This window comes from Melozone crissalis, unplaced genomic scaffold, assembly GCF_028551555.1.
Source record: "Melozone crissalis strain CALT ecotype California unplaced genomic scaffold, PUWL_Pcris_2 ptg000027l_1, whole genome shotgun sequence".
Taxonomy (NCBI): Eukaryota; Metazoa; Chordata; class Aves; order Passeriformes; family Passerellidae; genus Melozone; species Melozone crissalis.
In genome coordinates, this window is record NW_026535805.1 from 46886885 (window position 1) to 46900217 (window position 13333).

At 38.1% G+C, this 13333-nt stretch overlaps 1 protein-coding gene across 1 annotated transcript in view; it reads left to right on the forward strand.

The window, feature by feature from the left end:
- Positions 1–13333, forward strand: part of MAN1A1 (mannosidase alpha class 1A member 1) — a 139321-nt gene that overhangs the window by 26099 nt on the left and 99889 nt on the right. The window contains exon 2 of the mRNA XM_054280111.1: positions 10206–10302. Coding sequence (XP_054136086.1) covers positions 10206–10302 — 97 coding nt within the window. The remainder of the gene's footprint in view (positions 1–10205; positions 10303–13333) is intronic.

Here is a 13333-nt window from a genome sequence, read left to right on the forward strand (position 1 = left end):
GTTTCTCTTTTAATGGGTGTTTGATTAACACAAAACATCTTTGTGATCTGGTTCTTAAAAAATAGCTGACAGTGACTCTCCTTAAATAAAAAAACCAGAACAATAGAACATCACTGATTTATCCACCACAGAGATTTAAGAAAAAAAAATATCCAAACTGCTGAAATAATAGGTTGTCTGAAGAAACATCATCTATCTCTTGTGCTAGTGATAAGGAAATACTTTTTCCCTGTATCTGTTAAAGAGTCCATCTGACTTTTTATATTAAATGTTGAAGAAGACAGCCTTGGAGTAATGCAGTGGTTTTGAGTGACAGGCTGTAGGCTTCATTTTTTTTCTGAAATGCAGATCTTGGTAACAGTTGCTATGTTGTAAGGTAGAGGCTGTATGGCTTGCTCTTTAGACTGTTCTTTTCTTTGGAACCGGATGACTTGGACAGTTCAAGATTTCTGTCTTGTTTATGTATACAGACATAAATGACAAGTGGTATAAGTTAACAATGAAGATTTTCAGTTATTAACATAAATTGTGTGTAATTTCATAATACTGTACCTCAGTATTATATTTTCTTTTCTTTTTCTACTTAGCCCTGTAGTTAGTGGGAATGTGTGGTTGGTTCACCCATGAGTAACTGAGAGTTGGAGGAAGAAGGAGTTCAACAATATGCTAACTGATGCTTTCAAAGCAGATATTCTCAGGAAAAACTATTTAAATGCCCACAGAACATACTCAAATCCTAGCTTACCTGGGACGGAAAATAAAAATAATAAGAAAAAGATTATTCAAACCCCTCCATTTGATAAGGAAATAGCATTTTCTTGCATATCTATTTTGTTTTCTATACTTTTGGTGGAAGACAGCTGGAGTTGAGTGAATGAGTCTAAAACTGAGCTAAAACTGATGTACTCTGGCTGGTTCAAGGTAGGGTGAATGCTGTTATTTGGGTAACTATATGGCAAGATTTTGAACCACCCTTTTTTCTATTTCCCTGTACTAAATTATTTCATTTGGCTGCAATTAAACAGACTTTTGGTTACAGCAAGGACAGTGCTCTTTGTGGGAAGTGCCATACATTTTTCTTGCCTTCTTAGTTTTTGATTGGTCAAGGAAGGGGTCTCAGGATACTTCTGTGCTGCACCAAAAGTTTGTTTTCCTTGTAGCTGTACTGGTGAGATGGCCAAGTAAGAAGCAGGCTGTAGATATTGGCTAATATAATATACTAACTGAATGATATTACTATAGGAAGTATGCAGGTAAACTCTTCCTTCCTAAAGGTCTTCCTTCAGGTTTCTCTGCCTTATCACTCTGTTGGCTTCTACTAAAATGAGCAATGCAATAGCTAATGCACTGTATCCTAGCTCTCAGAAGCCAATAGTAAAATATTCTGGTGTCTCCAGGTTTTCAGTAAATTCATAATTTTAGCAGTACATTACTGTTAACAAAGAGAGATATTTCAATTATATTCAGTTGACAAAGAGAGGTACGCCTGACAAATGAGTAAAACGTGACTTGTTATCATGGATTAGTTTCACATGTCATACAATCATTTTTCAAATTATTTTTTTTAATGCAGACATCAAAGCATAAGGGCTGCTGTTCTTATTAGTTATTTCTTACATGGAATAGTCTCTTTTTTCTTGTGTACTTGTGCATTAAATAAAATATGCAGTAATGGAATAAGTGTAGAAAATACTTTACCTGCAAATTTCCTGTTCTCTTTAGTTACCTTTTAATTAGAATTCTTGTTACAGAATTAATAGGATAATTGATTCCTTTTAAAATGAGTAACAGAATGAAGCACTGTGCAGAGTCTGTCCCTGGTTAATAAATGATGCCCAGAATGGCATATGATGAATATTAGTTGGATAGTTTAATACAGTCCTAAGGAGGCTTACAAGCTACTGTGAGGAATAGAAAATATAAGAATAGAAGTTTATCTGTAACTTAACACACGAGGGAATAATACTTAGCATTTCTGTAAGGCTTTCCATTTGAGGAGTTTGAAGTGCTTTACAATACAGAGGATGAATTAATTCTCAGAATAGGCCTTGAGATTTTTATTTTCTCTTCCTTCCTTTTTTTTTATGCAAATGTTAGATTTTTTTTTTTATATTTTAATTTGTCCTTGTGGGCAAGAAATGAATTATTTGTAAGATATTTAAATGCTGAGGAGTAGCAGGATTTTGCTCACATATCCCTTTAATGCAGATCATTAAATACAGAACCCTATAAAGTATTCCATTATATGATGTGCATGTTTAATATTAAGGGGAAACCCTGTAATCCAGTTTGGCTGCCTTAGTTCTACCTTAGTAGTGGTAGGAGGCATGGGTATTTCCCCCACTTTGTGTCTGGCAGTGCCCTACTGCTGGATGAACCTGTGGGTTGTGGGGAGTCCTTCATTCCCATCACAGAGCACAAGGAAGCTGTGGGCACCTAAATGTTCCCCAAACCCTCGTGTGCTGCTTCATGGAAAGCAGTGACTGGGAATCCATGTTGCTGGCCCAAAAACTAATGCTAAAGTCTCATTAGTGGCTTTTCTTGGCTGGCTGGAAGTCCCATCAGGAAGCACTCATGGGAACTCCTACAGCCTGCCAGGGCTTCAGAGCATGGTTGTCACCCACCTGCTAAATTAGAAATGGTGACACTTCGGCAGTGCCTGTTAAACAAACATTGACGCTGTGTGGTTTGCTTTTAACTCAGGGTGATGCCATTAGGAAATGAGGTTATAAACACCAAAAATCTGTCAAGCTCCTGATTTGCAGTAATCTTCCTGCTGACAGATAAGAAGTGATTATTTGTATGAAGGTTCATAGTGACAGGATTTATTTTACGTGTCTCAAAGGAGAAAAACCAGTTTTCTGTTGCCAACAGAGAAAGGGAGTCTGTCATTTCTGTCAGATTCAAGAGAAAAAAAATATAAACAGTATCAACTGAGATGAACCTTTATACATTTGAGATTATTTCTTCAGCTTTGTATCTGAAGTAAGCAATAGTAACAGAAAATAGCTTAAAATAAAATTCAAGTATAATTGCTAATTTTTAGTTTGCAAATAGACTTGAGACAATTCTATGTACAGAAAACAGTGATCTGGATATAAACCAGTTTTTACTAGTTTTCTAGTGAACCTTGGTGTTTGGTTAAAAAGTTTTCGTTTTATGGAAAGTTGCTCATAGTGAATTCTGTCAGTAGTCCAGCATAACAGTAGACAGAGTAACTGAAAGAGCCTAAAGCAGACATGTATCATTGTTAGTCAGATCTGCATGTTTGCTTAGATAAGGTTATGAACTAATCAGTAAAGAAGTAACTACAGTGGAACAACTTACATCTTTACCTAGAATTTCCACTATAGAGCAAGTCTGAACACACTGTGAATACTGATAAAAATTACTTTAAAAAAAAAAGTCAAGGTAGCTATTAGTGGTCAAAATATTTCCAGATGGAAAAGACATTGGAATGTGTTAGGATTGCATGCAAAACTGCAAGAAAATATTGAAATGAAAGGTTTAAAGCATTACCAAAGCAATAACAGTGAATATTGACAAAGGTAACAAAGATCATGCTCAGAAACAAGGGAAAATGTCAAAGGAATAGTTGTGCTTACTAATCCTAGAAAAAGCATTATGTATTGAGATAAAGAGAAAATTAACCTATTACTTCATGTTTTCTAGTTGCATATTGTTCAGGACAAGCTCAATAAACTCAGTTAATAACTTGTATTTCTTTAAAGCACAATGTTACACTAAATATCATTGTGAAAATGGTGAAACACAAATGTAATACTTTTGATAACTAAGGAAACAAAGGCTGTATTTCTAAAAATTACTCACTATGGTAATCAGTAGATTCAGTAAGAGCATATTAAACAAAGCTTTCATATATCCAGCACAGCTTTTTGAAAATGATAGTGAATCAGCTGAAGGTAGATCATAGAGTTTTTCACAGAAATCCTAATTGGTGGCAATAATTTCAAAGGTAGTATTGCATTTGCTAATAATAAATTCTTAAAATGGTTTTTTCTGCCGTGCTGCAATTTGCTTGGTTCTCAGTGGCTGCGAACAGGTTATGGAGAATGGTTTACAGAATAGTTAGCTTGTTGGTTAACAGTAGTGGAAACAGAAAGTAAGAATATAAGGCTTTCTATAACTTGAGGTTTTGCTAACATTGATGTAATGTTTCATCGGAGCAAAGAAACTGGAATTTTGTGTTGTGGTCACGAACTTCCTGCACTGACGAGACACCGTGGTGGGTCACAGGGCCAGCAGCCAAGCATCCACACAGCTGCTGGCCCAGGTGGGCTGCAGGAGGGAACAGGAACAATGAGAGCCAGAGAACTGATGGGTCAAGATAAAGCCCATTTATTAGGGGAAAGAAGGAAGGAACAGGGACAAGTGGTGCGAAGATAATCACTCATATCCTCCCACAGTCAGACTGATGCCCGGTCACTGAACAGCAGCCACCTTGGAAAACTGCTCCTTCTTCCTCTGCCCCAGTTTTTGTTACTGAACATGATGTTAGCATGGTAAGAAATAACCCCTTGACCAACTGGAGTCATCTCTCCCAGCTGTCCCCCTCCTCAACCTTACAGCCACCTCCTCCATTCTCCCTCTCAGGGGGAGTGGAAAAGGGGCAGGAGCTGAAAAAAGAGAAAGCCTTGCTGTTTTACAAGTGCTGTTCAGCAACAGCCAAAACACTGTTGTGTTATCAGCGTTATTTCAGGCACCTGTTCAAAACACCATGTGGGCTGCAGTGATGGATGCTAACTCCATCCCAGCCAGACCCAGAACAGTCCTCAGCCATGCAAGTTGATTTTTTGCAGGAGGAAAGTTCAAGTGGAATGCCTGTTGAGGTTTCTCACTAATTTTAGGGACTTCCTTGCCCTTGCTGATACTGTGGGAAAATTATGTTTTAGTTCCAGCAGCAAGGAGAGAAGATGCAGGGAGAGTAGCCTGAGTGAACATGTAGTTCTGGTAAGGAGTTTAAAAGGTGAGAATAACTTAAATGTGTAGAAAGATCAGTGTAAACTGAGAAAGAAAAGATTATTTAAGCCAGGGATGGGAGTTCATAGAGACTATATAAACTGTTACATTTTCTTCAGAGGTTTGTTGCAGAGGGAGGTTTGATTTGGAAGGGAGTTGTTTGGGGTTTTTTTTCTCTTCATTTCTTGAACTTTCAGTTACCTTGGTCTTCTGCCTTCCTCCTCTGTCTTGGCAAGATTTAAATGGCTCTGTTGAAGGTCAGGATGGTACTATTTCATGCAATTAGTCCTTTTTCTCCTTTAATATCCCAGTTCTAAAAGGTGCTTTAATTATTTTCCTGATATCCTCTTTTGCATCTCCCCCACTTATATGTAACTGCTAAAAATAAACCTTATTAAGTTATTATTTTCACTCCACCTGGTACTGCAAGGGTTTCCATCTAAACACCACTCTTACTGTGCTGATTCGGCATTGCTGTTGTTTTCTGTCAATGTTTGAATAGAGCTGTATTTTGCGAATTTCAAGTGACTTATATGTCCTCTCTAGGTGTTGTGTTAGAGTGCTTTGAAAGATGACAGTAACTAAAATACCAACAAATGGGAGTGCATTATCGTCATGTTTTTGTTGGCCAATCTTATGACTGTAGGAAAGGGTTTTATTTATTCTCTGCTTTCACAGAGAAAGAGCTGATAGTTTGTGCTAGAGTTTGAGGTTCAATGAACCTTTCTGAGTTCCCCAGTTCAAGAAAGACAAGGAGTTACTGGAGAGTGTCTAGCAAAAGGCTACGAAGATGATGAGGAACTGAAGCATCTCTCTGCTATGAGGAAAGGCTAAGGGCCTGTTGAACCTGAAGAAGAGACAGCTGAGATGGGATTTTATCAATGCATACAACTATCATAAGGTCAAGATGGGGTCAGGCTTTTCAGTGGTGCCCAGCAACAAGATAAGTGGCAGTGGGCACAAACAGAAACACAGGAAGTTCCATCTAAATGTGAGGAAAAAACATCTCTACTGTGAGGGTCTCAGAGCACTGGAACAAGCTGCTGGTTGTGGATTCTCCTTCTCTAGAGATACTCAAAACCTGCCTGGACAAAATCCTGTGCAACCTGCTGTGGGTGAACCTGCTTTAGCACAGAGGCTGGAAGGGGTTGATCTCCAGATCATCTCTCCTTTCCTATCCCAGCCATTCTGGGATTTTTTTTAAAATATGTAGTAAAACTGGAAGAACTGAGGGATGCTTCTATGCAAATATAACTGCCTATTAACATCCTGGAAGGTTAATAGGTAGTTATTTAAAATAATTTTATTAGTTATACTGTAGAGGAGTTTAAGAGTATCAGAAATCATTTAGTCAAAAGTTGCTGGAGTCTCCCTCACTGGTTGTCTTTTTAACATCATCAGTAATGATGCTAAAAAGACAAAGTTGTATTGATGTACCAGATGTTCTCAGAAACTGTGATCTTGAGAAATTTCAAGTGGTCAACAGCACTTGTACAAGTAGTCAGAGATGTGATCAAAAGATTTTGTGAATTACCAAAAAAAAATAAAAATCAGGAGATAATGATTTGGTGATATCCTGTGCAAAAAAAGGGTGAACACTGCAAAGATAGATGGATTTCTCAAAAAAAAGTTGTTAAAATTCGTTTCTGAAGTACCAGTGCTAGGAGCTTTGCCTAAGCAAAGAATTACCTTGGCGAGCTGGGTCTATTGAAATTGTTCCTCAATATTTTAGAACCTTTTCATTCTTACATAGAAAATGAAGCTATTTACAGAGAGGAAGTTAATGTAGCGGGAAACTTAATATGGTTTTGTAATTTCCACAGGAGGGAAAGAATGTAGAGTATTTCTGACGTAGTGAATCCTAGAAATTGAGACTTCTTGATAGGTTAGATGCCCAAGGTCGCTTGTGTAGCAAGGCAGTGTTGATTAAGGTGGGGTTCTTTGGCTGCTGTGTCTGTGGGCTCTTTGCCCAGTAACACAGCAAGACTACGAGCTTACAACTTTTTTGTGAGGAGCCATTCCCGGTTGTGTCTGGTTGGAATGACTCGTTTCTTTTGAAACACTAGAGGGCTCACTGCTTTCGGAGCTGCCTTTTGCTTTCAATGTATATCCACAAATCTCCAAATGTCTAAGCAAGGATGTCCTTTCTTAGGAGTAAATTTACTCAGTAACCTCAGTGGCTTTGTCTAAATCTAGGCTTTCTGGAAGAGTTCTAAAGAACACTTTGATTAGCCAAAAGAGACAAGTTTGATCTGCTCAGTAAATTCTGGTAGGGTTTTTTGTCCTGGAATATTTCCCTAAGTTTAGGAAAAGCAGTGCTTTTTGGTTTATTGTTTGTTTGTTTGGGGGGTTTTGTTGTTGGTTTTTTTTTCATGTCTGCTTGGCTTGTGGAATCCACATGTTGTAATTTCTTAGGAAGGAATTAGATAAGTGTACCTGAGCAGTTGGCAGAATGGGAGGAAATTTTTGTCAAAAAAACCCAACAACACATCTGATGTTCATTGGCATACAATAATAATATTATTAGAAGGAAGTGGTCTACTGTCTGGTTTATCTTCCTGGGTTGTCTTACTAGCTAGGGGTTGATGAGCTATAGGGTAATCAGAGTGGTTTCTGCTACCAAATCACACATACATTTATGATACAATATCATTGAAGTGTCAATCCATGGGGAAAAACTAAAGGAAAGTGATTACATCTAGAACATCTTGTAGCATCACACACTTTGTGACTGTTGTGGCTGGACTGAACCAGTCTGGAGCTGTTCCTGCTTTTCCCTCTTGGTAACTCTGATACTGACAACAATCTGACTTGGGGAGTCAGAAAAGACAAAAATTATTCTCAAAACAAGAATATCACCTGCAAAAGTTTCTGTTTCCTAAACTGACTTGGTTTGGGAATAGATGACCGCTGCATTTCTTAGGCAAGAGAAGGAGCATAGAAGTGCTAGGAGAAAAAGGAGGGTAAAAGGGAAGAACAATATTGGTAGTGGCTTGAGCAGTTATAATGTTATAGTACTGCATCTTTAGGCCCTTTGATTCAGGCCACTTAATTACAAGTTCAGTTTATTTAAGTTAAAAAAAAGGCCTTTTGTCTGGTGTGCCCTGATTAAGATTAAGCAAATGAAAAGATTCTGATGTGATTGAATGAGAAAATAAGCTTTGACAAAGCTTAGGATTTAGCCTCCCGAAATCTCGGGGGTTTGTACGTTGATATCTAAAGCTGAGCTTGCAGGTCTGGGATATGATGGCAGGGCAGAATAAGTCTTTCTTGTACAACAGGCAAATTACCAGAAAATTTCAATTGGTAAATTAGAAAATATGCTGTGGACAAATGATTGGTTTCATGCAGTCTTGATCCTTGTACCAGGGACTGAGAAGAGCCCATAGTCATAAAGCCTGCCAGTTGGCTGCCTATTAACAATTCTGCTTTGAGACAAAAAGCTCCATCTTAGGGGAGCTCCTAAGCCATTCTGCAATGAAGTCAAGCAATGGAAACAGCTCCTGCTGGTCTCAGGCCATGGATGGCAGGAATTCCATCCAGCATATCACTGCTATCCATGGCCCAAGACCATTTCCACAGGGCCTCTGACTTGCCTTTCAGCTGAGATCTGACACCAGGCTAATCTTTTGCTTGAAAATGGTCACATATTAACTGCCATTGCCAATTTTTGTGTTTGTAAAGCTGGACCTGTAGTGTAGATTAACATCTGTGAATTTTCCTGCAGGATAGATGTGCATTTTTTCTCCCATTAATAGTGGAGAAATGTTTATTCTCATGAGTATGGCAGTATTCTAAAAAATCTGTTGTCATTTGTTATAGTATGGCTTAATGCAGATTTTTAATTGACATAATTTCTCTGAGATTTGAGCAAAGGAAAGAGGAAAGGAGAAAGTGCAGGATTACTATTATCAGCATGTCCCAAGGCTGCTGCTTTTAAATTTAGGATTATAACTGTTATTTAACAAGATTATCCTTGACACACAAGGCCTCAAGAAGAGATCTGAAAGCAAGGACAGAGCAGTGTTGTCATCTGACAGCCTGAAGCACTATCTGTGAAAAGGTCTGAAATTGTCACTTTTTGTCTAGAAGATGACCTCTGGCATTCCCAGCACTACTCTGCCTTGTGGAAGAGGGGAGGAAGAGCAGCAAGGTGGCAAAATCTTTCCTTCTGTTACATAAAGTAATGCTGCTTGTGGTGACCTTTAAAGAAGACTATTCCTGAGCAGGTGTTAAAACTGGTGGTTGCCAAGGGGAGGTGTTGGACCTGCTGCAGTGGCAGGGGTTTGTCACCAGGCCTGCAGAGCTGTGTGCATTCTTCTCACCACATGTTTGGGGAGGAGCACGTTGGCTCCTGGACATGCACCTGGACTGCTCTGAAAAAGGACAGATCACACCAGACATGCCTGGTGATGGTGGTGGAGAGTGTGAGCCTTTCCTGAGTCAACCAACTCCCCTGACTTCTGTGTGGATGCCCCCTGCTCTTACCACAGCACTGCTGTGCTGGGCTCTGCAAGGCTGTTTCCCAAAGCAGTATTTATCTGTGGTGCAATTCTTCTTGTGCAAAAGGTGATTTGGTGGTGATATGTTAAGTCATAAAGGTTTTCGTCTCTTTGTGCAAAATGACATGTGGAAGTAGCTACAGATGCATTTATAGTCATAAAAGATTGTATTGTAAAAACTTCACAACATTTTCTAGGGGTTCTGCCTGCCCACTTTACCATCCTTCTATTGTTACTAGCTGTGCTGAGTTTGAACCTGCTAGTTTTATGCAAGCAGGTCTCTGCCAGAATCTGAAAACTACTGTAAGCTTTATGTTCACCTTAAAGAATCTAAAGGTTCTAGGGGGAAAACCTTGTTTAAAAATGTTACTTTCCTCAGTTTCTGAGATGTAGTCTTAAGGGAAATAAAATCTCAATTGAATTGATATATGACACAATGAATTCCCTTCCTAAAAATTAATTATTTTTGAGTGTGTCTTGACCATAAGCTTGCAGGTAACAAAAGTGGAGAGAACAGTCTTGTAATTCTTATAGCAGCCGTCCCACTGCCACCTGGAAAGCAGTGCCACTGTTATTCTTTATTGAATATTTCATAATGCATATGACAGGAATTTGGTTAAGAATTGTATTAAATATTTTTAATATTGAGAATATTCTCAAGTTGGTGTTTGCTGTGGCTTCTTGCTAAATCAACATCATAATCCTGCTTTGGTTTCCCTGCAGATGATGAAGCATGCCTGGGATAATTATAAGCGTTACGCATGGGGATTAAATGAACTGAAACCCATATCTAAGCAAGGACATTCGAGCAATTTATTTGGTGAGTACAGTGTATTTTTGTGCTTAGTGACGTTAGCATAGAACAGTAAATCAGCTGAAAAGCTTATAAGTGATAAACATGTTTTCTTGCTGCTCCCTGTCATGCAGCATGATGTTTCTTGCTTCTGTTATGTGTAAAAAGTAACAGTAAATGTAGGTGCTTCCTGTGACTTCTGTAGATTAGTGTCTGAATGAGAATAAATGGAGCATGGCATTGCTGCATGATAAAAATACAGTTTTGCTGCAATAAATACTGTCCTGTCTTAAACATTTACTATGGAAATCATTGATGCCACATTCAATAAGCAGTAAGAGGGAGGAGGTGGAGAAGAGGAGAAATCCTATACAAGGAACAAACAATACTCTCTACACTCATGAAGGTAGCTAAAGCTGTATGCAGTTCTTAGGAATTTATTTCCATTTCTTATAAATATTTGTTAATTTGTACCAGACTTCCTTATCAGGCTTTCTTTTTCCTTAATATAACTGTTGTTTGCACCTCTAAATATTGTACAGGAGATGTTGAATAAACCACAAGTTGTTATCAGTGTAGAACAAATATGGGACTGAAAAGTTCTATTAGGCGAGGCACACTGTAGAAATCCGGTCTAATGAAGCAAGACTTCCTCGGTGTCCAAGTAGGCCTTGTGGCTGAAGAGAAACAGCATTCTGAAACAGCATAAATACAGTCCTATGAACTGTCATTATCTTCAGTTTTGCAGAAAAATGAAGAATTAAACTGTTTGACACCAATTTTTCTATTCAAATAGCTTGTTTTCCAAACAGAAAGCTGAAAAAGTGACTAATTTCTATAGCTGAGACAAAATCAATACATTATTTTGATTATAACAGGAACTTACTTTGTTGAATGTTTGCAAAAGATAGCTTGAAGTGGAAATATTTCCTAAAACAGCCTAAATAGAGCACTTATCAAATCCCCAACTATATTTGGAGGTTGCTTAGAGACAGCAGTTGTGATTACAGAAATAAGTTGGAAAATACAACATCTACTTTGATCTTGCTGCACTGCTTGGCTACACCAAGGTAATATCAAAAATGTTAATAAGTAATTATTACCTAGTTAGTTATTTAACTTCAAACCAGAGTAGTTTGAGTTAACTTCAAGGCTGAGTCATCATGTTTTTTTTCCTTCTCTTCTCTGAAAATGAAAACTATTTATTGTCTTCAGGAGAATGATAGTAGTGTGATTTAGTATGTTTGAGGAACTATTTAATGGAATTCTCTTTTCTTGCAGTACAACAAAATGTCATAAAATCTCTTGAAAATTAAAACTCTTAATGTAGTTTCCTTTGAAATCAGAAGTGGTATAAACATTTCTAAGGTTTGAGTTAATGATAATACTGCATGGGTTTGCAGAACAAGCTGTAGATGTATTGACTTGTGAAATTCTTAAGCAGGAGTTCTGTGGATGTTGCATAAGTCTAAGTCACTTCAGGCACAATTCTCTGTGAAAGAGGACAAGTGTTGAGTTGAAAAATAAAACTATTTAAAGGAGTAAGAGGCAGAGTCAGTCTAAATGCAGATCAGTTTCCCATCATGGTCATCTGGTATATGATCTTACTGCTGAGGAGTTTTCCTTAGAAACACCTTCAGTCTTAATGACCTTGGTGCAAATCAAAATAAGCATTAGGTCCCTTTCTGCTAAATTTCTTTACAGAATACCAAAGAGCAGCATATCTGCAAGCAGCCCTGCCTCACTCGTGCCCGAATCCATAGCTACCTTTTGTTCTTTACAAACAAAACCTTGTTTCTGTGAGTGTCCTCAGATTTATTAGATCTGATCTGCACCTTCATGTTTGAATTCAGCAGATGCCACCTTTTTCATAAAACAATAGAAGGGTGATCTGTTTGTGTGTTGGGTTTCTTTCCTTCATGAAAGAACAGACAAGTTTCCTTATCTTTCTTGTTTCTTATTTTGAAAAGTTAGTCAACCATTTGCAATTTTTTAAATAATTTAAGGTAATTCTGAGTTGTATTAGTGGAGAATAAGTTACCTTCAGCTCTCTATCCTGTGAATTTCCTCCCAACCTTCAGAAATCAAGTAAGACCTTCAGTTCATTGTCATCCATCATAACTATCTCCAATTTGCCAAGATTGTCTTTTCTTCTTGCTGCCAGGTCTCAGTTGTTTTAAAAATGCAAGTTTGGAATCATCTTGGTATCAATAAAACGCAGTACATTTAATTGGGCACTGTTTGATGCCTAATGAAACACTTCTCCTCCTTTGAATTAATAGCTGCATTTACATTGCTTTGCAAATGCTGGGAGTGGCTGTTATGGGATTAAGACTTTTATATCTCACTGTGAGGAACAGAAGAGTCCAGTGCTGTGTGGTGCTTTACGCTGTAAAAGTTACAGTACAGCTCTCCTGACACAGAAGGGGAGAGTTGTTTTCAAATTATACTGCTTCTAAGCTTTTTTGGGGGAGTATAAATGCATGGCTCCTTTCAATCTCCATTTTGCAGGTAGATTATAATGACTGCTGTGTCTTGAAGGCAAGTCATAGCTGTCATGCTGTGTTTCTCAGGACAAAAATAAGATGGCTTTTGAGAGGTGTAATTCCACTTGGATGTGGCTTAGGAAATAACATCATGAAATACAGGCACTATACCAGGGCTAGGAGAAGAGGAAAATGGCCATTGGGGTGTTGATAGGAGAAAGGGTAGGGACATCTGGTGGTTCTAATTTTGGGGGAAGGAAAAGAACCCTGCTTCAGCATCTTGTACAAATCACTAGTTGTAGAGCTAATCTGTAGCTGAAGACTTCTAGCTGAACTTGGAAATTACTTTTTTTGTCCTAAACTCAGGCCATGAAAAGAAATTGTGAAATCAAAGAACTGCCTTGGTCTTGCTGGTGTTCTGCAGGCAGTGTGTGTGTAAGGGTGTATGTGATAAGCTGAGAAAGTCTTTAGACTGGCAGACTGTAGATATATTTTTGTTATGAGCAGAAGGTGCTTTCTCTCGCATGTGCACACCAAGAATAATATACTTTTAGAGAAACACTGAAAGATTT